This window comes from Xenopus laevis, chromosome 8L (assembly GCF_017654675.1).
Source record: "Xenopus laevis strain J_2021 chromosome 8L, Xenopus_laevis_v10.1, whole genome shotgun sequence".
NCBI classification, from domain to species: Eukaryota; Metazoa; Chordata; class Amphibia; order Anura; family Pipidae; genus Xenopus; species Xenopus laevis.
The window spans coordinates 97,983,579-98,000,941 of NC_054385.1; the positions used below are offsets into that span (position 1 = coordinate 97,983,579).

Here is a 17,363-nt window from a genome sequence, read left to right on the forward strand (position 1 = left end):
ACCAGGCAAAATGACTTGAGATGGCACCTACACACCAGTATTACAACTAAAAAAATACACTTGCTGGTTCAGGAATGAAATTTTATATGGTAGAGTGAATTATTTGCAGTATAAACAGTGTAATTTAGAAATAAAAACTACACTATAAAAATCATGACAAAATCCCTTTAAGTGTTTGTATATTAATGATTACTATCTATGTGCTTCATCCCAGTAACAATTGTATCCAAAGTGCTAGGCAGGTTCCAGCATTTACTAAATAACATAGTTATGAATGGTCTCAGGAATCCTCCCTCTTGTATTTAGGGATTTATCTTGTCCTGTTTTTTTATTACTTTGGTTTATATCTATCCACTGTTTGGAAGCAATTTTTGGCCTTGCCCCATTGCACGCCAACCATGTCTCTGCTTTGCCAGTATATAAATCTGGGAGACTCTAGACATCTAGACACCTGGCTAAAACAGCTGTAATAAACAACAATGGCTCCTGGGAGTTGTAGATCAATAAAACATTTATTATCCTTGAACTGAGGATAGGCAACCTTTCTACCACAATTACTGTGCGACCAAACTCCCATTATTCTTTGCCTATAATATGGGATTAAAAGGACAGCGGCTGTGGGTAACACACGCAGTGGCACAGGCTGCCTCCCTCTGTTCTGGGCTTTGGTGAGCTCATCCCTTTTCTTACCTCTATATACATTCCCCCAAACACTAATATGGAAACAGTTTAAACATATAGTAATTAAACACTCTTTATATATTGTGCTGCTTTCTGCTTTAAATGCTGCTTTTGAAAAGTAATATCTACAACCAGTCAGCAGGGATCCAAACCAACTAATGATCTTTCACAGAGCAACGTCCAGGCACAGGTTTCTTGTATCTACCCGCTGGGTTATGATCCACGAAGCACGTAAAGTTTAAAGACAATGTCTATGTACCATGGTGGGTTGTGTGGGGGTCAGTGTCTGGAGCAGCTGGCACAACAGAAGCTGCTGTAATACTCATTTGAGCAGAGGCTGGCGTAGACAACAAGGTCGCAGTTGGCCAGATCTGGATGGTCTATGCATTCTCCATGCCTTTCTGTTAGTTTTAAAGGAGGATCTGTGGGGAAACAAACAAGATATAGCTGACAACTACTGCTGCGTTCAAAGGAAAGGCTGTACCTGAAATTGAGGTATTAAAAGAAGCACCTTAATGTATATTTTATAGTCTCGGGTGTTAACATAGTAAGTTAGGTTGAAAAAAGACACACGTCCATCAAGTTTAACCTTTTAACTTTTTTTTGACCTGCCTAACTGCCAGTTGATCCAGAGGAAGGCAAAAAAAACCATCTGAAGCCTCTCCAATTTGCCTTAGCCTGTTAAAGGAAAAGTAAACCCCCTGCCCTGCTAATGGAATACACCTGCCTCCTCCCCAGCTCTAAACTTTAGAAAAAAACCCCCCAATATTAGGTCTCAAGCACAGAGGTGAGCAGTGTGTTTGGTCATGTCATATTTGTTGTCTGGTTCCTGGCGGTGATGTGCATTAGAAGGTGATCTTCCCCCAGCTTCCAGTTCTAGAGACCATTCCTGGTGGATTGAACATAGCTGGAGCTATGTGGTAGGGGAGTAGGTTTACTTTTCCTTTAAATACATATTATTATTCTTAGGTAACACTGACCTGTTACTGGAACAAAGTCTTGTTAATTGTAATAACAATACAATACAAACTTGTTAATTGTAAGACTGGGGTAAGTACAATGGCTGGAGATAAACTAGTGGAAGGACACACATTCTGTTGGGGAGGCATTCTTGTGGGCAGGGCTGCCATCAGAAATCATGGGGCCCCGCACAGCAACATTTTCTGGGCCCACCTCAACACCCCTCCCTTACCCATCAGTATGAAGGCCACACAAGACACACGCGTTAAAACATTAAGTGGCAATCATTAAGTCATTTTAAGCTGTGCATTTGCACATAAATTAAGACCGATCACCCAACACAAAGTGCATATAAATTTAGCATGAACACACAATTCAGAACCACACACCGCACTATAAACAGTTTTTAGAAAATGCACATAGACCATAGAAAAATAGGAGGGCATGAGAGTAGAGGTTTCTATAACTAAGCAAAGAGGACAGTGTTTTACTGGAGATTAGGAGGGGAATAGGCCAGAGTTGTAGACACAGACTGATGGGTGCGGTAGGCTGCAGGTCAGGAGAAGGCTTGTTAGGTAACTTTAAAATAGGAATACATTTTGGCAGAAATGGCACCTAGTAGGGAGGAAAGACACAAACAGAGATGCATGGTGGGGCCTGGAAGTTGAAGGATATTTGGGTAGTGACGGAGTTTGGGAGAGACAAATTATTAAGAGAAGGAACAAAGAAAGCATTTTTGTCAGGCAGAAGCCAAAGACTCTTCACCGTGCCTGTCAGAGACATTAATGCAGCTGGAATAGATACTTTACAAGCCAATTCACAAAGAATAGATGGCAATCCCAAGGGCCATAATTATTATTTGCATTAGTGATCTATGGTGAGCTTTGTAGGTTTAGGTGGGGTCAACATTTGTTTATGCTGTTCATGGCCCAGACTGGCAATCTGTGGGTTCTGGCAAATGCCAGAGGGGCTGCTATAAGGTCCCACAGAGAGTCACTATTTAGTGGGCTGGTGGAGGACTATTTGGGCCTCTGTGTACTTGGAATGCCAGGGCCTATTTTGACTCCCAATTTGAAGTGTATTCATATAGGAGCACAAATCTAGCTGGCAGTGGGGGGAAACCTGGAAACCCAGAGTCCTTCCACCTATACTAAGAAAACAATAATCAATCAACACCTGTATTTATATTTCTACTATAAATGTTCTCACAATGTTGTACTTGCACTGAGCTGTAGATTATATTGTTTGAAAAGCACCAAGAGAAACAATCCAGCATGTAGCCATTACTGATTGATCTAAAAGCTTGTCAGAAATCTTGTAGAAACCTAGTTTTTTAACTAAGGGACCACTGGCGTAACAACCGTTGGTGTAGGGAGTGTGACTGGGCCCAGCCACCCATGGGACCACAGAGGCAATATTCAGAAAGTCAGGAGGCTAGCAGGTACAAACAAGTAAGCAAGTGGGTTGTGGGGGGAACGGATGGTTGCAGGCAACAGTTTGGATATTGTATATCATTGTGAAGATGAAGACCTTCACATCATGTTTATGGACTATAAACCAACCTGTTGGTCTGCTCTTGTGCACCCTGATATCTGCACTGGCACTGACAGAGTGGGCGCCGTTGTATGCATTGCATGTATATGATCCCTCATCTGTAGCCTTTGTGTTGCGAATGATCAAGGTTCCATCCTCCGACACAAAGGTGTGATGCCAATCTGAACGCACAGGTAGGCCATTTCTGGAAAGAACCATGTATTATTCCAATATCAGAATCCATGGATTAAAAGAAGCCTAGGATAAGTCAACAAGATCCCCTGAAATGTACTTCTCCAACTGACAAAATTAAGAGAGATCCGTGTAAAGGTTATGTAAAAAAAAGTTTGCTACAAGTCTATTAATCCATAGTTATCAATTAGCAGGTAGCATTTACTGGCGAGCCGTCTTGACTTGGCCAAACTTTGCTCTTTATTACATGAACCAAAAGCTAAACTAAATCTTTGATGACAAAGCTGTCAAACCTTAACTGGGACCCATCTAAAATTGCCAGGCTTAAGGGTATTTTCTAGCTTTATGTAGGACACCAATAATACTAAGCTGGGTAGCACTACAGACGGGGAAGCTTCACTCATAGATAAGATTGCAGACTATTGGGCAAACGGCCCAATTTTATTTATTTATAAAAGCCCAGGCCTTGCTACACATCCAAGATTTAAGCATGTGCTGGCTTAGTCAGATGTAATAAATAAATAGAAGTGTTACCTTGACCATTGTATGTTTGCATTTTGCCCACTAACAACACAACGGAGCTCTGCCTTTTCACCCTCGGACACCGTGAGACTAGATGGTGGGCCAGTGATTTTCAGTTCCCCTATACAAAGAAATTATTATCAAAACAAGCAGCTACACAATGAAATACTTGTATACACAAATGCTTTCCTATACTTTACATATATCTTCACCCATAGTAACTACTTGCAGAACCATTAGCTAGAACAGTAGGTAAATATAAATTTACTTTATGTGTCTTCAATGAAAGGTGAAATGGATCATGATGTACCATCAGCTGATGCTGCTTCTGTTTCAACAGAGAACTTTTTCAACAAAAAACATTTAAGCTGCACAAATCAGCTGTATGGCTGGAGCCTGAGATGGAGAGGCAAATATACAGTGCCCATACCCATCTCTCTACACTGCACAAAACATCTGTGTGTGAGCCATCACTATCCACCCACTCAGACCATGGTTATTCAGCAGGACATCAAACACTTTTATTTCTGTTGGTCTTCCTGTATCTCCCAATACTGACCTCTGATATTGAGCTGGATGTACTTCACCACTCGCCCAGCCCCGGTTGTTGCAGTACATGTGTAGATCCCAGCATCATCTGGACTCATACGGCTAATCGTGAGCGAGCCATCCGCTTGCTTTCTGTGCCTGTTGCAGGACAATTTATTTTGCAGCTTTGCACCCATTTAAATTTGTTTTTAAAAATTCACATGTGGATGTTAAGATGAAGGCTATTCTACCTTGTAGAAGATAGTGGATTTCCATCCTTCTGCCACTCAACATTTGTGCTGGGATGAACCTCTAGAAGGCAAGGAAGTCTCGTGCGATGTCCCAAACTTGCATCAATAACCAAGGGGGTTTTAGCTGATCCCCTAAAGAAAAAAGTGACAAATGTTTTAACTGTGCTTTTTTTTTTTTTAAAAAAAAAAGCCCTATTAGCTTTTAAACATAATATTTAATTAGTCTGCACTTTTAGATGTTCTTCATCATAATTATAAAGCAAATTTACGTTATTTGCCTTGCATACCCAAGCCATGGACATAAACAGGCTAAAGTTCCACTAAATGCAACAAATTGCCAACGTTTCACACACCAGAGCTCAAGTGCACTGCACACAGAAATAAGGAAAAAGAGCAGGATCCCCACAAACAAACATAGGCTCATCTTATTAACATGGCTAATAAACAGAAAATAATCTCTTCATTAGCACATCATAGTCTAACCTTTATTTTACATACCCTTATTTTAAGTTTTCCTGCATTTATACTTTTGTTGTGGACCCACCAATTTATAATGCATTTCAACGAGTGCTTTTCCTTGATTTTGCTCCAAAATGTTTGTCTTGATGTTCCTGCAAATGGCTGTTTGTCCTCTGTGAATTTTATTATTAGTGGGATTAAAATCTTTAAAATAGGACCATGGCAAATTGCATCTGGTTAGTGTCTGTAAATAGCCAAGTCCAGTTAATTTGCATATCATACAGCCACGCACCTTATTGCTTTAGGTTGTGCATGTGACTTGCACATGCCCCTATAGTGTAACATTAACGCTGCAATGCTTAACCCTTGTTATTAACACAGTAAATATTGTATTTCAGTTTAAAATGGACTTCTGTGCTTATATTTGAGTTGCTTTAACACACCTCCCTGGTTTTACATTATTCTGGATTTTACACTATAGTTTTCTGGGGGTTCTAACAGACACTAGTATAAAAAAGCAATAAATAGTTAAATTAATAGTGATAATAATACCCTGAACAAAATCTCACTGCACAACTTTGTATCCCAGTACACATGCACACAACATGCAAAATGGAACGCCAAAACATTTAGGAATAAAATATTGTTTTAGCGCTATATAATTTGTACTTTGTAATGCCTACAGTTTTGTTAATGTCTCAAGTCTGGTAGAGATTGAAGTGGATGAATCTTGGGTCTGGGCTATACCAAGTGTGTGGAGCCTGGGTGAAAAAAGCAAGCCCGGACTGGCAATCTGTGGGAAAAAAGTTACAAACCCCGATCCTACAGCACAGCCGGTGTCATTCATAAAGCTGTAAGGCAATAAACTTGGACAGTTCAGACAAGACTATCCCTTTATTATTATATGAATATACAGAATTCCAAGCACACATTGAACATAGAATTTAAGTAACAGAATGTTTGCTATGGACACATCTTCACAAACTTCAATATTTAGATGGAATTGCCTGTATAGTATATAAAGTGCTTCTTCTTTCCCTGGTGTGCTTGCAGATCTGTCTTTATGGGCAAGTAAGAAGGGCCCCATACATAGTGGGCCATCTAAGAGCAACAGCTATAGAAAGAGTGTGGGATAGTGGGTATAATATAGTAGATTGTGACAGTATCCATTAGTAAGGGTGAGTTGTAACAGCTGATGGTCCTACTTCGCTGAAATAGTGGTTACATGGAAAGTTCTGTCTTGCAATCGCAGTTCCTCTCTTTCCAATCATTAACAGAATATTAAAGACCTATTTTTATTTGAATAGTCCATCTTTACCTTTATCTAGCTTTCCAGCCTATACTTCATTTTCTGTAGATCTACTCTGCATAATGTTCAGGATTGACATACCTCCTGTCTGAATGTGGGAGATGACTTCTGGTGTCTTTGCTCAACTGAGAAGCAGAGGAGTCTGGCTGCTTTAAACCTTCACTCCCTCTCTGAGCTTCTTGTGTCTCCAGATCTACCAATACAAATCAAATCATAAGACAGACATTATGGCTAAAATCATTTAAAATGGAAAAGTACAAGTCAACACCGCATTTTTCAGTTGCAGTGACAATTATATTCTTTAAAAGGCATACTGGATTTTTGTTACTATGAAGAAAACAATACCTGGTGTCAATTTGTAGAGTCAAGCCACTTTATCTATGGGACAGTAGTTCAAGAACCATTCATTATGTATAGTATCAGGTATATTTTTACAAACTAGATGAAGAGGCACATTGTATACAGTGTAATGACTCCTTGCCAAGAACATTTTCCAGGTGCACTGGCACTCAAAGGAATGCCCTTAGCATTTGGCTGAACACCAAATCCACCACAAATGATTCAGCTCAATCTTGACTAAATCCAAAAAAAATACAAACACGAATCACCCCTTGGTTTTTATCCTTCTAATTCCGGTGGAGGTCTGACTATAGTCAGTATTCAAAAATTTCACAATATCCAAAGAATAGAAAAGAACCCCCACTAGAACAGACTAAACTCAGGCAGTCACAAAGTATTATTGACACACTTATTTATAGTTAGTTGAATAAACACTTGAATATACCACTTATTAAATTGTTATAAAGTGCTGTGCAATAAGTTATAAAGTGCAGTGCAAGGATTATTAGTGAGGAGCTTGAAAGACCAAATTTCTTCTTTATAATTGATTGACTAAAATGAGAATATTGAATACATTAGATTATAAAGTGCTACAGTGCTAAATGAATTTAGTAGTCCTTCCTAATTAATAAGGTTCAATTCGTTAAATAACTAGGCTGCCATTAGATAGGCTAAAAATAAGAAATTAATTAAATCATTGCTCAAATTCATGAGGAAAGGAGGAAAATGAAAAAAGAGAGGGTGGAGTTGTCCCAAAACTACTACCTAATTTGTTCTATCCCTAGGACACCACAAAGGTGGAGAAGGCAGAGTAACCGGGACTGTGGTCTCGTGATTAACTAAGCCCTAAGCTGATTTGAGAGACTACGATATCCTATAAAACCACAATTCCACGGTCTCCTGGGAGTTTAGTATTGCAGAGAAAGAGAAGGAGTTGAACCGAGCAAAGATTCTTTCCACCACCCTCCAAAAATTGTTTGACCCCAAGTTGAGTATATAGTTTTAAAAGATAATCAGATCTGGAAATGAAACGCCGACGCGCGTTTCGCTATGTTAGCTTTGTCATTACGCCTTGACAAAGCTAACATAGCGAAACGCGCGTCGGCGTTTCATTTCCAGATCTGGTTATCTTTTAAAACTATATACTCAACTTGGGGTCAAACAATTTTTGGAGGGTGGTGGAAAGAATCTTTGCTCGGTTCAACTCCTTCTCTTTCTCTGCAATACTAAACTCCCAGGAGACCGTGGAATTGTGGTTTTATAGGATATCGTAGTCTCTCAAATCAGCTTAGGGCTTAGTTAATCACGAGACCACAGTCCCGGTTACTCTGCCTTCTCCACCTTTGTGGTGTCCTAGGGATAGAACAAATTAGGTAGTAGTTTTGGGACAACTCCACCCTCTCTTTTTTCATTTTCCTCCTTTCCTCATGAATTTGAGCAATGATTTAATTAATTTCTTATTTTTATCCTATCTAATGGCAGCCTAGTTATTTAACGAATTGAACCTTATTAATTAGGAAGGACTACTAAATTAATTTAGCACTGTAGCACTTTATAATCTAATGTATTCAATATTCTCATTTTAGTCAATCAATTATAATTATCAAATAATTTTTTTAGCACTACTAGTAATTTAGAAATTGGTGATCAATTTTGGTATCACTCTATTAATTGTCTAATATTATTGTGGGAAAGAAGAAATTTGGTCTTTCAAGCTCCTCACTAATAATCCTTGCACTGCACTTTATAACTTATTGCACAGCACTTTATAACAATTTAATAAGTGGTATATTCAAGTGTTTATTCAACTAACTATAAATAAGTGTGTCAATAATACTTTGTGACTGCCTGAGTTTAGTCTGTTCTAGTGGGGGTTCTTTTCTATTCTTTGGATATTGTAAATCCAAAAAAAATTGATGAACATGGATTAAAAAAAAATAAAAAATATATATATATATATATATATATATTTTTTTTTTTTTTTTTTTTTTTCCCCTTTGGCTGTCCAGTGATAAAAAAAACCCCCATAATATTAAGGTTCAGATTCAGCTCAGTTGTTGGTGGAACAGCAAAATTACCATACAGAAACTTTTTATTGTTTTCACCCAAAGGACAATAATACAATAATACAACCTCATATACTTTTATACATAACATACTGTATTTCTTGAAATTAGATGGGATATGTATATTTCATCATGTCTTTATTATTCTTCCTGCTTTTGTGTCCAGCTGTGCAATTGTGCAATAACTGGAAATGGAAAACCTGCTAGTAAATGTCAAATTATATTTGCAAAAAGGTGATATAAACTATGTCTATCAATGTCTGTTAATATCATCTGGGGCATTTAATTCAATATCTACCTGCAAAAATGAAAGATGAGTCACTGCATTACAACGGGTAAAGATAATTTAATGTTTTTCACACTATTTATTAAATTTAAAAGCACATTTCAGATGCCCGTGAGGAACAGAGTATTAAAGCCACTTTTTGTCAGTAAACTGGGAAACAGAAGCCAAAAACGTATTGGTATAAGGCTGGGAAATGTGTGAGTAATTCTATGAAGGGATGAATGGGTCCCTGACTGTTGAACAGCTTTTCTGCAAAATACTGCATCTCTAAGGTTTAACCATTCGATACTGTTAGGGCAGGGCCTTCTTTACCTCTATTAATGGTCTTTTTGCATTTTTGTAGGTTTTATGTACATGCACATTTATTGTTCAACACTGTGGAATATTTTGCATTTTAAAAATGTGTTAATAATAGTACATAATAATATAACAATGCTAATTTAATCCCTGAATAAGACCAAATGATACCAGTTTAATAAAGGGAACAATTACTCAAAATTCTTTGGCCAGTTCGTTTATATCAACTCCACCACCACAATCTCCAGCAATATTTAACGTCCTTGTTCAGTAATCACATTCCTTTCTACTTGGAAAAAACTGCATATTGAGATAACCAAACTGGCCAGAGGTTCTTGCAGAGCTTTAGACTCCATCTGAGCCACTGACTTGTAGGGTGCATCTTTTTGGAAAATGTATGTCTTAAAAAATGAGACAGAGATCAACATCACTGTTAAGCAAATAAATCCTAGTGCATACTGGATACAAAGGGGTATAATCCAACAAGATGTTTTTAAATGCTGAAACAGTGGTGTAACTAGATGATAATGGACCCCACAGCAAGTTCATTTTAGGGCCCCCAACATACCAGAGGTTGCCCTGTTTTACCAATATTTATAGAAACTGTATATGAATTAGAGCCTCATGGGGCCCCTATACCTCCTGGGCCCCCCTGCAATCGCAGGGTCTGCTTCCTCTATAGTTACACCCCTGTGCTGAAAGGAGAAGCTGCCTGTGCTAGGAATACCTTATACCAAAAAATTAAATTACTCTATAGCCATGGATTACCTTTCACTTGAAGCTGCACCCGATGTGTCTCTTTTCGGTTGCCATTGGATACCAAACACTTATACACCCCTGTATCTTCTGAGCGAACACTACTAATGACCAGAGAGCCATCTGGATTGTAACTGTATTTGCTGTGCTCAAGATATAAAGACAAGAACTGGATTATTCAGTCGAAAATAAGTTTATTTTTTCAAAAAAGCATACTGTAAGGTATATTCTGAAGTCGCCCGAAGTTGCCTCATGAGGAAACTTCGGGGCGACTTCAGAAAATGAAGCGCAGCGAGTTCCACCCCGCTGGTGATTTTTCATTATAGCCGGCGGGAAGGCAGGGGAAAGCAATTCTTGGAGATTGTCGCCCAGAAGAAGAGCGATTAGTTGCCAAGTGACAAAATCTCCTCGAATCTCCCCGTGTGACCTTACCCTAAGTGTCAGTCAGGGAAAATGCTCACCTGGAACGCGAGATAAGGTGTCCATCTTTCAGCCACTCAATATTAGGAAAGGGGTAATCACTGACACGGCATGGCAGGTGAGTGTTTTGTCCTGTAAAGGCCACCATTGATGAAAATTCTACCTTGTCCAAAATAATGCTGAAAAAGAATGTACATGTTGCCATTAGAAATCCATCCTATGTTTTTAATAATTACAAATATTGGAATTTTCTTTTAAATAAAGGGGACATATAGAATGATTATGGGGGTCTCTTTAATAATATCGCTTTTGATAAAGTTATAATTTACTCCCAAAGTGAAATTTAGAATATAAAGGGCATTTTCTCAATCCAAGGATGAAAAATTATACTGAATCAGGCCTAAACTTCCATGTAGTGTCCCACAATTGGGTAATAAGAAACCTCTCACATGTCAGGATGTGAGGGTCTTTGATATCAAGATGAATGTACCTGTAAACTGAAGAATGCGGAGAGGATTTAGCTTCTGTTTTAGTTCCATGTCTCTCTGTGACATCTCCATTTCTTCTGTTGTCCATTCTGCTGTCTTCATAGCTATGTCCAGAGAGATCACGACCTTCAAGATCTTGGTCAAGTGTTTTGGCCATCCCTTGATTATGATCTCTTCTCTCTTCTACTGGCATGTCCTCTCCCTGGGCCTCTGAATGAATGTGTGTCAGTCGGTCCCATTTCATGCCTCTATTGCGGTACCTGTACTCTACATTACCAGTACTGCTGCCCTGTATTTGCCGGCAAGAACTCATGCACTCCTCCTCTGTGGCAAAGTTATTTTTGTTGCCATGGCAGCTGCCATACCAAAAACGATTGCATTTTCCAACTTCAGGCACAAAGTACCAACGAGTTGACCAATCAGCGCATGGTCCTGTAGCACTCGGTAGCAGACAAATTGTAGAATATGCTGTGAAAAAATATATGAAACAAAGAGGCTTGTCTATTAATCCTTAGAGAGATTTCAATGTTGGGACAATTCTAATATCCAATAGCAAACGTAAATTCTCCTGAGAAAAGGTTAAATTCACGTTTTTCAGGCAATGGAACAAACAGTAGCTTAGTGTTAATAGCATAGGAGTTGATATAGTTTTATATGGTAAACTGTCAACTTTTAACAGGAACAAGATTAGATCAATCAACATTGTGCTAAGGGCAACTGCACAATGGGACATTTCAAGCACTTACAATTTTTTTTTATTAGCTTGGGAATCAGTCCAAAATCTCCTGAAATTGCCACCCATTGCCTGCTAACAAAAGTGCTTTTGCAATTACTTTTCATCCATTTGCCTCTTAGAAACATGGCAGTCCATGTATTCAAGCAACAATAGTCTGAGAAGCACTTGCACAGGTGCTTTCTGGTGCCACCTCCTGAGTTCCCAAAAGAATGTGTGTTTAGGTAAAAAAACATCACTGTTTTTATTTATCTTCATTGTAAGTAAACTAGCCCCAGATCCTCCTGTATGTGAGATGATCCTCCTGTATGGGTTGCTGCAGGCAGCAACCCAGCCAGGTCTTGGGGCATTACTCCACAGACACAAAAGGTCTTAAGGAGTCTGTGTTTGGAGAAGGTATTGTGGTAGAATAACCACAGAGAAGTGTAAAAAGGTGTGTTTGGCCTTTAAATGTCATGTGCAGAGAATGGTTTCTCTGTTTAAATGATTTTGTTGGCTGATCCTGGAAGCTATAGGGATCTGGGAGGGAACAGGCAATCCATTCCAGTGGTCCAGTTGGAGCTGTCCTGTTAAGTTAAGTATTAGGAAGGTCTCTCAGAGCAGGGCACAGAACAGGAGAGGATACCGGTCCCAGAGCAGGAGAGGATACCGGTGGGGGTTGGGGCTGGGGGTGCTGCCTGACACTGCAAAGAGCAGAGGGAGACGTGACCAGGTGATTGAGATTGAGTCGAAAGTGATTAAGGAAAGCCAAAAGGTGAGCCAGGCCAGAGGCTGGTGAATTTGTGTCCCTGGAGGGGAGAGTAAAAGGGGCTTAGTGAGAAGCCTGAATATTGCTAAGTGTGAAAGCCAACCTGTATGGTGAGAACCCCAGAGTGGGGAAAAGTCTTGAATACGTTCTGTTAAAACGCTAATCTATGTTCCTGTATGCCAGTGACTTTATATTGGAAGAGTTTTCCTGAATACACCTGTGTTTTTTGCTGAAAGACGATGTATCCCTGTCTTTATGCTCCTGATCCTCTGCTTACCTGCCTACCATGTCCCCCAAAAAATTACATGTACAGGCAGCCAGCTTGTCACCGTATATGAGAGACATAGATGTCTGTGTTGTAATAAAAAAACAAGTCCTTGGCATTAAGTGATGGCTAACCCTTGTGTTCAATAAGAAGCAAAGGACTTACGATAACTTGGTTTACTTCTGCACCCTTCACCCACAGGACCAGTGGCTTTATTCGTGTTGTCAAAACAACATCCGTAGTGAGAAGCTCGGCACTCTTCAGATGGAATCTAAACAGATAAATGTGCTGAACATGAATAAAATTGCTAGCCATTCCTTCAAACACCAACATGACCCCTAAAAGCAACAGCCATTCGGATTATCAAATTAGCATGCACAGGAAATAATGTCTATAGTTATTTTAAATATAAGGGAATGTTTTAAATGGTGTATAAAGATCAGTTATGTCCTAAAGGTCCTTTATGTCAATTATGTCCTTAAGGTAAAATTAGTATACAAATACATCCTTCTGTTTAGCAAGTAAGATGCTATATTGTGAATTAGTGAAATCTCTGGAGAAGCAAAGTAATGGACTTCAGGAGCACGGAAGACAACAATTGTTTTGTACAGAAAAGCTGACGTTTTATGGTTTCAAATTATCTTTCTAATTCAGTTAGGTATTCAGAAAAATTACAGAGGTAGAAATTGTAACTAGATAATAGACACATAAATATCCAATTTCAAATTAGAAAAGGATACATACTCCAGGAGAAGGATCAGCTCTCTGGTTTCTGCCAACATTAGCATCTGCATCTGAGTAATACTGGGGGCATCCCTCGTTGTCATATCCCTTAGCTTCTGTTACACCATCAGGGCAACAACCAAATCTAAAAACAAAAACATCCAAGTTAATTTCTGGGCCCAGCACTTTATAATAGACATGGAAGAGTTCAAAGTCCTGCCTTTGCATTAAAGCAGTTACTGTTACTGCATCTTATACCATTGCTACTTGCTACACATGCCCACCTGTTCTGCCGGCAGTCTCTGGGGTTATTGGGAATAGAGTTGTCTTCATTTCTGTTTTGTCTGTCCACAGGTCTGCGGTCTGGATCAAAGCAAATAAGCATGCAATAATTTGTTTTCATAAACTATAGAAATTGATGTTTGTAATAGTAATGAGTAATAGTAATAAGCTCCTCCTATGCATAACAATTCCAATCTCTAGCTCTATTTTTCTTACTTTCTTACTTCTTGAATTGCAGAATTTGTTAGACATCATCCCACGTCTCCACCAGCCTGTGCTGTATTTAGATATAGGACAACTTGCCAAATTATTGATTGCTTAAGGCCCTTTGGGAGCTAGAGAAAGTAATTTCAGAGTAATCTTCTCTACACAAAAGATAGGCATGACTGAGGCACTCATTAAATCACTTCTGTGAAACGTTAATTTTATGTTTTGTGTTATGCAAGTGTCCTAGAATTAAACATGGCTTGCAGTAAGGAAATGTTACTTACTCTGTGTGGAGCCTTCCGGATTATATCGGGTCAGGACGAATTGATCTGAATTATCGTAGCCCCATGTATCTTGCATGCTCGAAACCTCTGCAAAAAAAAAAAATTGCAGGTTGGTTGCACCAATATCAGAAATTATAATCCTATTTGGCAGGAGCAATATTTTACATCACATTCTTGGGTCACATGAAATTATTGGACTATTAAATCTAAAATATAAATTTGCACTGACATTTTCTTTTATCGATCGTGCTTATCTAAGCTTCACTAAGCTTTTGTCCTCTGAAGAGAGGTGGCTCGATTAGATAATGGACATGGCATCCCAAAAATGAGAGGGCATGGCTACTTTTTTGACTGTGGTAGTTTTAGATAAGGGAGATATCCCAAAATAAGAAAGCTGCCTAACAGGTAGTGATGTAATGATGTGTAGAGAATACATGACAATGAACAAACAGAAAGACAAAAGTGATGGACGGAAGCAAAGAACATAGCTTTCTATAAGTAACAGAGCAACATAACCTTTACTTTTCATTGTAGCATATACTGTATATATATATATATATATATATATATATATATATATATATATATACATATACACAATGCTTTCCATTCAGGCTTGGAGATGTAGCACTTTTGTTTATCACAGCAGGTAAACATGGAGTAGTTCAGGGGAAGCCTTACGTTGTTGTAGGTGGCAGGGCTGCATGTTACAGCTCTCAATCACAGAAGGCTTTTCTGGCTCATGAACTTCACAGGTCTCAGGCTCATAGAAGTTACGATCATTGTCGGCACAGATCACCTGGCGCTTCCTGATGCCACTGTTGCAGCTCTTTGAACACTAGGGGACACCATTAAAGGAGAACAGTACAGTGTGATACAGTATATTAGGGGAATGCATCAGTTATAACTATGGAATTCACTAAAATTGTGGCAATTTGGGATCACAAAAACATTTCAGACTCGTCTCAGTTTCTGTGTTATTAAAACCCTACTGATATAATTAGTGATGGGTATCAGCTCCCTCTCCAGGCCTCCCCCTGTCTATCAAAGGAGCTGTCGGGCACTATGTTTGGAAGGAACTAGAATCACGGGAGCCTTTTTTTCTACAAAGAACAGTTGTGACAGTAGAAAGAAGCTTTCTAACAAGGTAGGGCAATGCATATGCTACTGCAGAGCTAAAATACCTTAACTGCATAGTCATTTTTGCCTTCCTATTGATCCCAATGAATTTTGGCAGGTTTTCTTGGGAAAGGGGGTTATGGAGACCTTTTATAAACAAATAAATGCCCATACAAATAACTATCTTGACTATATATATATATATATATATATATATATATATATATATATATATATATATATATATATATATATAGTGAATAAAGTTCCCCCTCTTGTAAAATATAAGGATATTATAAGTTACCGAGGAGTTTCATGACCATATAAAACACGAGGCCGAAGGCCGAGTGTTTTTATACAGGTCATGGAACTCCGAGGTAACTTCTAATATCCTCATATTTTGCAACTGGGGGTACTTTATTAATTATAATACACAAATTTCAGTGAGTCATGTGACAGAAATGACATCAGAACTCACCGTTTATAAGGATATAATTTACAAGATATTCATGGCTTTTGTGTATTTTATATATATATATATATATATATATATATATATATATATATATATATATATATATATATATATATATATATATATATATATATATATATATATATATATATATATAAAACAAGGCAAAAAATGGTCCGCACGCATAGGTCTTACATGAAAAAATCGGTGTTATTTATTCAACATTTTGGCTCAGCTACATGAGCCGTCTTCAGGAAGCTCATGTAGCTGAGCCGAAACGTTGAATAAATAACACCGATTTTTTCATGTAAGACCTATGCGTGCGGACCATTTGTTGCCTTGTTATCATTTATGTTAAAGTGTTCTGGGTGCACTGACCTAGTGTTTATATATAACATATACATATATATATATATATATATATATATAATACACTATATAATACAATATATATTATATATATATATATATATAGTTTACTGATCTGAATACCTTTCAACTTACATTCAACTTGTTGACTTACCAGCCCCCACTCTCCAATATGCCAGCCAATTTCTTGAATGCAGTTTTCCCCATAACATAACTGGGTATCTGGAGGCTTCATCTGCATGAGGCAGGTAATGTCCGGTACGACTGCCCCAGAGTCTGTTGTGCAAGATACAGTGCGTTTCTGAATGCCTTCCCCACACTCTGTGGAACACTAACACAGGACAAAGTAAATAATAGTTATATATTTATTTGAATTCAAATGCTTTATGTATTTACTGGTACCAATAACTAGGGACATTGTCAGATAGTGGCACACAACACACCAACAATATACCAGAATATGGTAATAACTTATGCACTTTTTAAAGGATATAGTTTTCATTTAAATCAAATTATTTTATCAGACTCCTTCCTATAAATGTATAATATATGAATATGAAATTGACACGCAAACATTGTATGATATGTAAACATAACAAATTGTGTCTATAATATGTTGCTCTGAGCCAATGCTCCAGTTACAGCTGGCCGGCATTTTTGGCGCCAATGCTAAAGAGATGGTTCACCTTCAGTTAACTTTTAGTTTGTTATAGAATGGCCAAAACTAAGCAACTTTTCAATTGGTCTTCATTTTTTATTGTGATTGAATTATTTGCCTTCTTATTCTGACTCTTTGCAGTTTTCAAATAGGGGTCACAGATGCTATTTAAAAAACAAACAAATATGCTGTAAAGCTACAAATATATTGTTATTGTTACTTTTTATTACTCATCTTTCTATTTATGACCAATCCTAATCATATTCCAGTCTCTTATTCAAACCAATGCTGTCCAGTCCACGGAGTTCACAGACGCCATCTTCTCCCAAGTGATCTCCTTCCTGCTTTGACCGGCGTTTTTAGCGCATGCGCAATAGGAGCATTTCGCCGGTACCGATCTACTGCCCATGCGC

General features: G+C 38.2%; 1 protein-coding gene across 4 annotated transcripts in view; it reads right to left on the minus strand.

Annotated features, from left to right (window-relative positions):
• Nucleotides 1-493: 493 nt before the first annotated feature.
• LOC108698981 (papilin) overlaps nucleotides 494-17,363 on the minus strand; it is a 51,728-nt gene continuing 34,858 nt past the window's right edge. For all 4 annotated transcript variants that reach the window (XM_041573291.1, XM_041573290.1, XM_041573292.1 and 1 more), the window contains 15 exons: nucleotides 16,447-16,623; nucleotides 15,011-15,167; nucleotides 14,330-14,416; nucleotides 13,841-13,919; nucleotides 13,578-13,701; nucleotides 12,999-13,104; nucleotides 11,090-11,555; nucleotides 10,641-10,778; nucleotides 10,192-10,322; nucleotides 6,517-6,628; nucleotides 4,668-4,799; nucleotides 4,448-4,575; nucleotides 3,901-4,009; nucleotides 3,204-3,379; nucleotides 494-1,103 (listed from right to left, as the gene is read on the minus strand). In XM_041573291.1, coding sequence (XP_041429225.1) covers nucleotides 961-1,103; nucleotides 3,204-3,379; nucleotides 3,901-4,009; nucleotides 4,448-4,575; nucleotides 4,668-4,799; nucleotides 6,517-6,628; nucleotides 10,192-10,322; nucleotides 10,641-10,778; nucleotides 11,090-11,555; nucleotides 12,999-13,104; nucleotides 13,578-13,701; nucleotides 13,841-13,919; nucleotides 14,330-14,416; nucleotides 15,011-15,167; nucleotides 16,447-16,623 — 2,265 coding nt within the window. In that variant the 3' untranslated portion in view covers nucleotides 494-960. The remainder of the gene's footprint in view (nucleotides 1,104-3,203; nucleotides 3,380-3,900; nucleotides 4,010-4,447; nucleotides 4,576-4,667; nucleotides 4,800-6,516; nucleotides 6,629-10,191; nucleotides 10,323-10,640; nucleotides 10,779-11,089; nucleotides 11,556-12,998; nucleotides 13,105-13,577; nucleotides 13,702-13,840; nucleotides 13,920-14,329; nucleotides 14,417-15,010; nucleotides 15,168-16,446; nucleotides 16,624-17,363) is intronic.